We start from the raw sequence: 12,645 nt of genomic DNA on the forward strand, positions 1-12,645 counted from the left end.
ATTACAATAATTCTTCTCCAGCTTAGGAAAAACGTTCAAACCATAATAATAGAGGTTGTAACAAATGACTTATATAAATAATGTTCCGACCACTAATGTGTTTGTTCTGTCGTCCACGTCTTAATTAGTGCTGTTCTAAAGAAAAGTCGTTGTTGGTAATAAATTTAAGAGTTGTGATGTTATACAAACATTTACTGTATTCTCGTTTTTTATTGCAATCTACTAAAGGACTTTATAAAAGTGGAATAATGAAAATACGAATATCTCGCGATAAAAACAATTAATTAAAGTCATGTTTTGCCGGCTTAGTAAAGGCGTTCACGCCATAACAATTGCCACGCTTGTAGCAGGATGATAAGAAATACATTTCTTCGCTACTTACAATTTCTACTTAATCTTCCCTTATATTACATGGGAATTTCAGAACATGTTACAATATATATTTGTTATTTTTACAGGAAAACCTCGCCCTTCTTTAACCTGGTGGCGAGATTACACACTTTTAGATGACAACTACACGTTCTGTTCGGATGAGATAGTAGAAAACACGATCTATATTCCAGAGCTTGAAAGAGAAGATTTCCGGGTTATTTTAACTTGTCAGGCATCAAATAACAACATTACTATTCCAGCTTCCACGACAGTTACTTTAAAACTCAACTGTAAGTATATAGTTAGAGGATAGTTCCTGCAACGTTATTTTATTTCGTAACCAAACCTTAATATCAAGGGGCAAAGAGACAAGATATATCAATTATTTGAGTAGGTGGACGTTTATATGTAAATACGTCCTTTGAATTTTGTTCACATGAGAGCTGAAAAAAAAACTGTTTTCTTAAAACTTCGAAATATAAAGATATTAAGCCTAAATTTCGAATTTCACACATGAGACTTTATTGCGAAGGTGGAAGGATCCTGACTTATTTGTCAAAATATTCTGTTCACAAGTTATAATCAGAATTAAAATAGAATATTGGGATAAATTATTAAACCATGAAGGTTTATTAATAAATAAATTATTCTTCATTCCAACTATATTATTTTTATTATTACTTTTCCCTTCCAATACTCGATTTATTAATGTGAAATAAAACATAATGACGTATGTTGTTTACTAGGTCTATTATTTATATGTAAACTTCTGAATGTCTAAGAACATAGAACTAATTATAATCTATTAAAATATAGTTATAGGTAGGTCAGCATCACAATTAAGTAATATAAACAGAGATTTATTGATTTTAGTAGTTTTATAAACATTCGGCTATGAATATCTTCTCGTAGGATATGAAAACATGCTTCAATTTGCCTTTTATTTAATGTTTACTTGAAATAATCAAATAATCTCTTCTGACTAACCAATGAATTTATTCATACGGATCACCATCAGAAACATATTTTTCGCAAATCTAATAAGAATTATTTTTTTGTTTTTTTTAACAATTACCGTAATGTTACCAAGATATTTTGACTAAAATAATTTTAGTAGTATCTTAAAAGAAAAACTTGAAAGGAAAATAAATTATAAAGCCCTGGATCAAACAAATCGTTTTTACCTTTTCAACAAAAACTGAAAATTTCATATAAAATTCTTTCCTTTCGACCGAGCCGAGTACGTTTCTAGGGCCTACTTACATTCTGACACGTAGCACAAGTTTATGGCACAAGACACTGATCAGTGTGAAAATATGTTCCAAAACTACACGAGAGGTCATTACGAAGCAGACGAGAGAAGATGTTCTGTCTTTTTAGACACATTTATGAGATTTCCTTTGTAAGCAAGGTCTCTTGTTATTTTTCAAGTAGACGCCAGAGAACGTACAAAAAACAGTGGTGTTATATTTGTGACAACTCTTCATGTCTGAGGTAACAAAAACACTTCCACTACATTTCAGTCGCTCAGAGTTTCTGCCAACTTCGTATAACTCCATGTCATGGAATTGTATGGACAAATAGAGCAAATCTTGCGTAATCATAAGCTATCAGCTACATATAAGGAACACTAATATTGTTTTCTCTGTTTTAATTTCTACTTATATATGTAATATACTCGTAATATATATTCATAATATATAATTATTTTAAGAAAAAGCTCACATTCAATATACATGTAAAAACGGCTGGTTTGGGTTGAGAAAATTTTTATGTAGAGGAGCGAAAAACTGCCGATGATGTTGTTCGCTCCTCTGCATAGTGCTTTCTCTATCCATACCAGCCGTTTTTGCATATATATTTTTCTCTGCAAGTGGGTTTTCACGTCATCACTCACATCCAACACTTTCTTTTTTATGACCACTATCATTTCTTTGATATTCAGTAAATATGCTGCTTAATATTTATTAAACATATAAATTTAAATCATATAAATGATATATGAGTGAACGTATTTTTGCACAAGCGTAAGAAACCGTATAATATATTTTGAACTTACGTGTTTTCCTAACACGATGAACGTTTTTTACACGATATAATAATTGACGTTGGGTGCAAGCGCCATCTACTCACAATATAGTTGGTTAGAAATATAACTCGTGAAATTTTGTTCATTACTTGCAATACGTCGTTTATTTATTTGACTCATTGTGTTGTGTGTTTCTCTAATTTTTAATCTATCGCTGTACTTCTAGTAAAACCACGTTCAGTAGAAATTATATCCTCTCATCGGCCCATGTCAGCCAATCGAAAAGTTAAACTGACATGTGTCGCTCACGGTTCTCGTCCACCTGCCACACTCACGTGGTGGAAAGGGTCAGAAAAGGTGGACACTTCTGATGGCAGCGTTGTGACTGAAGCTGAAACAACTAGAAGCACATTTTCGTTTTTACCAACAGTTGAAGATAATGGTAAATACTTGGCTTGTAGAGCCGAAAATACAAAAATTCCTGGCAGTGGCATTGAAGACAGCTTCAACATAGAAGTTCATTGTAAGCTCGTAATTATGAATTAATAAACTATATTAATGTACTACACGTAATATTTAAGTTAAATGCGATAAGATTAAACATACTATATTTAGAAATGACATTAGATTACGAACAAACTTTGATACAAATCAGAGAGTGAAAAAAGTTAATACTGAAAAATTAGAATATTTTATTTTTTTATTTTCGTAAAACTGTCTTATAAACAAAAGAAGTCGTTTCATAGAAACATTTGCACAAATTTTAAAATATTTGAAAATCAAACTTTTATCTTCGTCGTTTTATCTGGTTGATATCCTAATCTTCTCACGGATAAGAAGCTAATTTAAATTTTCTCTTACCCAATATTATCATAATTCCCTAAACCTACCACCATTAGTGTGTTACCAAGCTACTACAATTAAAACCGAAAATGAACCTTTAATATATTGACACATATACAACGAGGAGAGAGGATTCACCCTCCTAACCAGGAGTAATATACCCCATGTAAATCTATTGTTTGTTTCTTCTAAATCTCGCGAGGCCTCATGCAAGAATGAAGCGAAGAGAAATAATTTTCCGAACACTTCCGGTTTTCTTAGATCCTGAATTCTTACTGGGTTCATAATCAAATGCTCTAAACAGAAATATCTACCAATTAAAGAATATCACAATATTACATAATGTTATGTAGTCTGGGTCTGGGTCGTCTTATACCCTTCCGCATTGTTCATATATAAGAGGTTTTCTCTTTGCTGAAAACAAGTTTATTAGGTGAACGTAATTACATACTTAAATGCTTTTTTCTTCCAGAGCATGGCATAAGTCGCTTGACTCCCAATCTGAGAGTCACGGGTTCGAATCCACGTCACTGTCCATAATCGCTCTTATTAACGTGACGGTTAATCCCACTATTAGTTGGCAGTGGGTGGTGATGACTAGTTTATCAGTACTAAAATAGGCACGGTTGACACTGATAGCCCTCGTGTAACTTTATATGAAATTCAAAACAAACCAAATATTTCGCCACGTTACACACTGTGCGTGTCTCGAGTGTATACCTAGCATTATTTGTAAGTTTTCCATTGGAGGCTCCCTATCGCTTAAAATCATGTAATTCAATACAAGCTAATATGGTGTCTACAGAAAATATCGTTTATCATGAAACATTTTAAACGGATATGTTACACGCGACTGAAACACTTGGGTAAGTTTGACTGACATTTGTTTGTTATCTCAGTATAAAATTTAAAGAAACGGTAACTGAATTATGGAAGACAATTGTAACACTTTTTGTGTCTCTACTTTCTCTACTAGATCCGCCAAAAGTGTCTTTAAGAGTCATGTGGGTCTCTAAGAAACCTGATATACAGGAAGGAGACGATGTCACGTTTGGGTGTGACATTAAAGCTAACCCATGGGTCTATGAGATAAAGTGGTATTTCAATGGTGTCGAACTTCTCGGAAACTCGTCGCTAGGAGCCCTTATCAGCAGCCAGTCGATGGTTATACCGAATGTAATGAGAAGACTCAGAGGGCACATCTCATGTTCAGCTACCAATAGTGAAGGATTGGGTACCAGTGATGCGATCTTTCTGAAGGTTAAGTGTACGTTGTTAAATCATACAAACTACGTTCTGTGTATACTTACTTTGTATTAAAGCAATAAACAGCTAGCATTAACCCATACATATAAATGTAGTTTAAATGAAACACTCCACTAACTTTTCAAGAATTTTTTTAAGTACGTTTGACACTTCTAGGTTAGCATTAAGCTAATGTAACGTTGCTATGGCTAAAATTTAGTCCTAATTATGATAATTCGATAACGTAAACAAGGAAAACAGAGGTGTAGATGTAATGAGTGGGTGACTAACTATCCCGTGCATGCTCTTGTACATTGTATTAAACTTGGTGGTCTTACCTCTGCCACCCAAGCTTGGCGAAGCTCACGTTGCTATGTTTGTGTGTTGTGTTTTTCTTTTTTTTTTGAGGGGGATTCAGAGAATAATTTCTCAAAAATGGTTCAACGAGTTTGAAGGAAAACTGATATATATTTTGACTGTGATCTACAGTGGAAGTGATTAGTTTTCTGAGCGTCAAAATCTCAGCAAGGTCACGAAAATAGAAAAAAAAATTCTCTACCTGTTAAAATAAGGACTGATTTGTTTACATAATTTTACGCAGTTTGAAATGATCGGATTTTGATTTAAATTGGTGGACATGTTAAGATCATTATTACTCATTGCTGTGCCCAAAATTGTCCCTACCTGTCAATAAAAAATGGACAGAGGGACTTTTTTTTTATTTTATGAGAGTCGAATTCTATCACGGCGGAGTTTTACTCTACTAAGTAAGTGCAGTCTGCTTTGATTACTGGTTATTATACAAATGTCGTGTGCTGGAGGTAACAGCGATCGGTTCAAAATCTGTAATTCGCAGGATCGAAATCCCCCACAGAGCAATTTCGCTTTTCATCTCTTATTACGGTCATTACCACTATTCGTTGTTAAAATGTACTTCCAACAGTTGGCGGTAGACACTTCAGGCCGTTTTGCCGTATCTGTGGTCAGCACTTTTCAATTAGAATCACAGCAGTTGGACTTGTATGTGGTGCCATATCGTAATGATGTTTTTAAAGGCCATAATTTCCTGGCAACGTGCCAATAAGATCGAATTGGATCACGGTTGTATATATATAATATGTATTAAAATAATTCTGTCACGTTGCTTGTAATTTTGGCTCTTTTCACTGATGTGATAGTTAAATGTCACATTCAGTAAGATTATTTTCAAGTCATTTTTATTGTTATTATATATCTTTCCACAAAGGAAAGTAAGTTCGTTTAACACAGCTATTCTTACCATACTCTTTTGTTTCATTCAAGTCTGTAAACTAGAAATATTGAACAAGCTTTTGTGAAGTGAACAATTGAGAGCAGATTTTAATCTCGTGCCAGGACTTCTTAGAGAACTAGATGACGTCAGTTTCACAAAATGTTTGGGACAGACTGTCTTTCACTTGTTTTATTCTTTGCTTGTGCTCTACCTGAGAGCCTCCAGACCTATTTAATCTAGAAATCTGAACACGTCATAATATACTCGAGATTTTGATAAAGAAAGACGGAGTGTTGTATTCTTCACTGACTCAACACAATGTTTTCAAGAGGAAAGAATGAACGACTGAAACACATACATACTTGTATTAAATACATACATACGTCAGACACACATTTAAACTAGAATACACTGTTTTAATTGTTCAAAGCGTTGTGATCCTTTATTTATCAAAACATGGTAAATATTTTATTTGTTAGTTTTTCTACATAAGTTAAAACTACCTGTGATAAACATGTTTTGTCAGATTTATTCTGCCCGTGTTACAACTATTTATGATAAACATGTTTTGTTGGTTTTATTGTACTCAAGTTACAACTGTCTTTGATGAACATGTTTTCTTAGTTTTACTCTATCGAAGTGACAACTACCTATGATAAACATATTTTCTTAGTTTTACTCTATCGAAGTTACAACTACCTATGATAAACATATTTCCTTAGTTTTACTCTATCGAAGTGACAACTACCTATGATAAACATATTTTCTTAGTTTTACTCTATCGAAGTTACAACTACCTATGATAAACATATTTCCTTAGATTTACTCTATCAAAGTTACAACTACCTATGATAAATATATTTTCTTAGTTTTACTCTATCGAAGTTACAACGATCTGTGATAAACAAATTTTCTTAGTTTTACTCTATCGAAGTGACAACTACCTATGATAAACATATTTCCTTAGTTTTACTCTATCAAAGTTACAACTACCTATGATAAACATATTTCCTTAGTTTTACTCTATCAAAGTGACAACTACCTATGATAAACATATTTTCTTAGTTTTACTCTATCGAAGTTACAACTACCTATGATAAACATATTTCCTTAGTTTTACTCTATCGAAGTTACAACTACCTATGATAAACATATTTCCTTAGTTTTACTCTATCGAAGTGACAACTACCTATGATAAACATATTTTCTTAGTTTTACTCTATCGAATTTACAACTACCTATGATAAACATATTTTCTTAGTTTTACTCTATCGAAGTTACAACTACCTATGATAAACATATTTTCTTAGTTTTACTCTATCGAAGTTACAACTACCTATGATAAACATATTTCCTTAGTTTTACTCTATCGAAGTGACAACTACCTATGATAAACATGTTTTAAAATTTTATTCTATCAATGTTACAACTATCTATTATAAATAATAAAAATACTTTTTGCTACTGGATATTAGATATTTGCATTGCTAGTTTTATGGTTGCTATGACACCTGCGTTTGTTTACGTGTTTGTGGTTGTTGTTTTCGAATATTGGATAATAGTCCTTATTTGTTTTGCTCCAGATGCCCCTGTATGTCAGCCGGGTCAAAAGTTAACTTACGGAGCTCTACATGGAGAAACCATTCAAGTTCAATGTAAGTTGGATTCGGACCCTAAAAATATCACATTCTATTGGCGATTCAACAGTTCTACAAAAGTCACCCATAATGTTCTCCACTCGGTTGGCGGAAACAAATATGAAAGTACGGCATCCTTCGCTGTAGAGACGGATGAAGAATACGGAACTCTGTTGTGCTGGGGAGAAAACAAAATAGGAGTTCAAAAAGACCCGTGCATCTTTAAAGTAATACATGCAGGTAAGGCTTCGTTTCGTTTCATTAAATTGTGAACTACATCTTTACGATACATCCTAAAACAAATATACCTAATTGAATTATTTTCCTCTCCAACGTTTCCTTTCCCGGTTTGTGAATGAATGCCATTGAAAAGAATATAAATTTCGTAAGTTCTGAATGAGTTGCTCTGATATCAGTTGTGCTGGTACTAATTTATGTTCACTACGTAACACCGAACCTCATATTTTCGCTTTGTAAAGTTCCTAAACGTTCCTTTGACTCGCAGAATACGAACCAAATTTTAGAGTGGGTATACTGATGCCGTTCCAAATACTCAAACACTCAATACTCACTATTTGAAATACTTCTGGAGGCTTTTAAGTAATTCAAAACGAAAATCAGAATTACAAAACGAAATGTAGGTGTAGAAAAAATTAATCTCTCCTAGAACTAATCGGTATTCAAAAACATGATCAGAGAATATTAATATTGAAACGTTAAGCAGAATGAAACAAAATTGAAAGGAAGAACTGTGTTAAAAACAGTAAATTGGAACCTCTGACTATTGTTAGATTGTTGTAAACAAAACAAAATTAAAAATAATAAAGCGTTTTACCAAATGAAAAAAAAGCACACCTAGGGTAATATGGATATAAAATGTGCTCTAGGTTTTGGAGGTGACTGGCTGCACAAGTTCGACTCACACTGAGGTGAGGATAAGCCGTTTATTACGCTTAACCTTCGTTTGGCTGTTTCACATAAAGAAATATAATAAAGAAAGAACAATAGAAATTAGATTTGTTTGTTTTGAATTTCGGGCAAAGCTACACGAGAGCTATTTGCGATAGCTGTCCCTAACTGAACTGTGTAAGACCAGAAGGAAGTCAGCTAGTCATTACCACCCACCGCCAACTCTTGGGCTTCCCTTTTACCATACCAATGACTAATAAGATTGATCGTATCTTTATAACGCCCCCACGGCTGAAAGGGCGACTATGATTGGTGTGGCCTTAGCCACGTGACCAAGCTAGGCCAATAAAAATTAGAAACAGACACTAGGAGAATAAGATGCGTGTGCTGAAGCCCACAACTATATCACTCTTTACTGTCTAGAGACAGTTGTGTAAAGGTGGCTGCTTTCCAAAAGAAAAATAAAATAAGGTATTATAATTTGGGGCCAGTTAAATATTCTAAGACATGTACATTTGAAGTATTTTCGAAATGACGCTTTATCTGCTTTATGAAGGTTAAAAATGCTATAATATAATAATTTATAGATGAAATAATTTAAAAAAAAAATGTATCGCACGTGGAGTTGTACTATTTCAAGTATGCACTTTTATTTTAATTTTTTTTTAATTATCCAATTTTCATGGGCCCGGCATGGCCAAGCACGTTAAGGCGTGCGACTCGTAATCTGAGGGTCGCGGATTCGCATACCCGTCGCGCCAAACATACTCGCTCTTTCAGCCGTGGGGGCGTTATAATGTGACGGTCAATCCCACTATTCGTTGGTAAAAGAGTAGTCCAAGAGTTGGCGGTGGGTGGTGATGACTAGCTGCCTTCCCTCTAGTCTTACACTGCTAAATTAGGGACGGCTAGTACAGATAGCCCTCGAGTAGCTTTGTGCGAAATTCAAAAACAAAACAAACAACCAATTTTCATAAGATAAAAATAACAACAAATTCATTATGGAGCTTCTAGGTGTTTCGCGAGAGGAATATGTCGCATTCAGGCACAAATATAAACCTTTGAAATTTTCCAATCTCTCCCAGAACCGCCAGATCCACTAGAGAATTGCTCGGTGTTTAACCGAACGACAAAACAGATTCTTATAAAGTGCCTTGAAGGATTTGACGGAGGACTGGAGCAAACATTCCTGGTTGAAGTCTACAAGAAAGAGAGCAGTGTTCTACATTCTAAAGTATCTTCACCCGTGCCAGTGTTTCGTCTGCGGAGCCTCACTCCAGGGTCGTTTTATACGATGTTAATTTATGCGGTGAATCGCAGAGGACAAAGTTCCTCTGTTAGTCTTACCACGAGCACTGCAAGGTTAGCTGAAAAACTGACAGGTAAGAAATATATTGTCGTTTCTTTGTTGTGAGCAGCTATCAGTGCTGCGTCAACCAAGTGTATCAAAACCCGATTGTTGGCGGTATCAACCCTCAGACTTACTGATGAGCCATTAGGAGGCGTTTTCTGATTATCCGATTTGAAATATGCTGTTTTCATGTCTATCTCGTAATTCACAAAACCTGCGGTATGCAAGCTATTGCGTCGAGGAATGATTCCACACGAATACAGCTATAACTATCAATCATTATGAATTGCAAACATTTTTTTTTCTGTGTAAGTAGAAGATGCTATTGAGTTACAAAAATGTTTCTTTTCTACTGAAATGTGAACACGAAGTAAAAAATTTTACGTTTTCACATTTCAATCTTTTAAAGCTACGAAAGTATATATGAAATATTCCGACTAATTTAAACAAAGTATTGAAAGAAGTTTCAATCATCCTAAGCATTATCAATTTCATTAAAAATAACACACTACGTATTCATACATTAATTATCATATTATAATGCAATTCTTGCTTATATAATACTGGAAAAACTTCTTTATTACGCCGTATGCAATCCCGAACTTATCGAAATGTTTATTTTGTGTGCATGTAGATTTGCAATAGTGGTACACTATTGCAAAAATAACACACTACGTATTCATACATTAATTATCATATTATAATGCAATTCTTGCTTATATAATACTGGAAAAACTTCTTTATTACGCCGTATGCAATCCCGAACTTAGCGAAATGTTTAAATAGATTTGCAATAGTGGTACACTATTACTACGTATTCATACATTAATTATCATATTATAATGCAATTCTTGCTTATATAATACTGGAAAAACTTCTTTATTACGCGGTATGCAATCCCGAACTTAGCGAAATGTTTATTTTGTGTGCATGTAGATTTGCAATAGTGGTCACGATTTTATTCATTTTGTCTCTGTTTCCCCTCATTATTTTTCTAGATTCTTAACATGCAGATATGTCGTTATGAAAACGTCAGGTGCGAATCTAATGCACTAGCACCATCTACATAAATATAATAGTACTGTCTGTTGTACGTTCATGTAAATACTTCGCAGGTTGTAGATGGACCTTCATCGAAATTGGTATGAAAGTTCACTAGGTCCATGGAGAAATAAACATAAGTTTTCAATTTTGTATTTTGTGTTCCTTATGAGTGTTTTTACCAACTACTTTACCAAATTTGACATAAAGGTTTTTTCGGTCAATCAAGAGAAGAAAATTTACACTTTCACGTTTTATGTTTTGCTGTTTTTATGGGCAATTTGGGGTTTTTAAAATTATATATAAAAGAAAGAAATTTTCATGTCCTAAGGTAACCTTTCACTAATCATGAATTTACAAGGCTTTTGTCCAGGATACGGGTACCCCACCTAGTATTAATAATTTCTCATAACTTTTAGAACTGTTTTTTCTTGCTTTTCTCATGACACCATTCTCATTGTGCTTAAGACAAATTGTACTATCATTGACGTATTTCCTTCATAAAACAAACATTTTAGAACTCTGCGACAAATCTAGACAGTATTTACATACAACAGTATAAGTCACGTAAAAATAACGCACATTAGTATGTCTTATTAAACACAACACCAGACGGTTTCAAAATGTAACTTACCATCAGAGTAGATGGCAACTCTTGTAAGTGGGTCAGACACAATTCGTACAGTCTAGGAGTTGAATTCCGCTAATAGAACATTATACTGGTAAATGTTTAATAAATAACACGTTTAAACTAAATCTTGCACATTACTTTAGGTTGTGTGTTGCTTGCCAGTTCAGTTGGCACTAAAATGACGTCACATAAGGGGTAATTGACGTAGCAGTTTATATTTAAGTGACTTCAATAAATCGTGCGTATACTCTGAACCATAATAAGAATTATTCACTCAGTCGGCTACATTACAGCATCAAAAATAGACTTGAAAAGCAAGAAATAAAAATATATATGTTACCCCTAATTTCTGTTTTATTAACTCTTCAAGCAAAACACCTAGGGGTCTCTGCAGGTCCACAGTATCTGTACATATAAAATGTAAAAATCAATACGTAAACATGTATCATATTCGCTTAAGCCATAAAATGTTTATCTTAAACTTTAAAAAACGATATAATTTTATATGAGGAAAATGCCTTGAAACTTTGACTTCAAACATACCCACTGAGATATACATGTATACATATATAACTCATACTTAGTTACTGATCATAGAACTATAGGAGAAAAGGTAATTCAGTCGGTATTCGGTCTTGTCGTTACTATTAAGTGATAAACAATTTTTATTGTCACAGAATATTTATTCAAAATATATGCATTGTTTAATTACCTGGGTAATTGTTATACTGTTTAGTTACCATAGGAGTATCTATAGGGAATTGTTTTACTGTTTAATTATCAGACAAATGTCTATCCGAAATGATTGTACTGTTTGGATACCAGACAAATGTCTATGGGACATTTTAGTACTTTTTAGTTGTCAGTAGAGTATATGTTGTAATGGTTTAAATTATGAAAGTGTTCTGGGAGTAATTGTCCAGTTTCCAGTTTTGAGTAAATATTTTTCCAGTTAGTAGATATCGTTCAGTTGCTAGTTTAAGTTTTTATTACAAAATATTTATCTTGTTCTATATCAACGGTTAAGAGAAACAGAAAAATTTCGCTTCCAGAGAATTATCTCTATACAAACGTTCAGAAGAAGGCCTTAAAGAAGCGAGCACATAACTTGTTTAATGCATGCAAAAATCGTGCGAAACTGACAGCTTATCGAAACAAAAGAAGATGGAATATTTATCACTGTTACTGACAAAGACAGAATTTCCTCTCACTAAAGCAAATATCTTGTATCACGTGTATACAGTGTATGAAATGTGTCTTACTTTTCTTCCGTTAAAAAGCTGTTCGTTTACTTAATGAATAAATGTCTTGTTAGGCTTAATGCTTAGGATAGAT

The 12,645-nt window shown here is 33.6% G+C and overlaps 1 protein-coding gene across 4 annotated transcripts in view; it reads left to right on the forward strand.

Annotated features, from left to right (window-relative positions):
* The window catches only part of LOC143231678 (cell adhesion molecule DSCAML1-like), a 305,444-nt gene that overhangs the window by 279,137 nt on the left and 13,662 nt on the right, over positions 1-12,645 (forward strand). For all 4 annotated transcript variants that reach the window (XM_076466263.1, XM_076466260.1, XM_076466261.1 and 1 more), the window contains exons 4-8: positions 459-662; positions 2,628-2,924; positions 4,221-4,511; positions 7,325-7,618; positions 9,373-9,669. In XM_076466263.1, coding sequence (XP_076322378.1) covers positions 459-662; positions 2,628-2,924; positions 4,221-4,511; positions 7,325-7,618; positions 9,373-9,669 — 1,383 coding nt within the window. The remainder of the gene's footprint in view (positions 1-458; positions 663-2,627; positions 2,925-4,220; positions 4,512-7,324; positions 7,619-9,372; positions 9,670-12,645) is intronic.

The sequence above is a fragment of the Tachypleus tridentatus genome, chromosome 11 (genome assembly GCF_004210375.1).
Source record: "Tachypleus tridentatus isolate NWPU-2018 chromosome 11, ASM421037v1, whole genome shotgun sequence".
Lineage (NCBI taxonomy): Eukaryota > Metazoa > Arthropoda > Merostomata > Xiphosura > Limulidae > Tachypleus > Tachypleus tridentatus.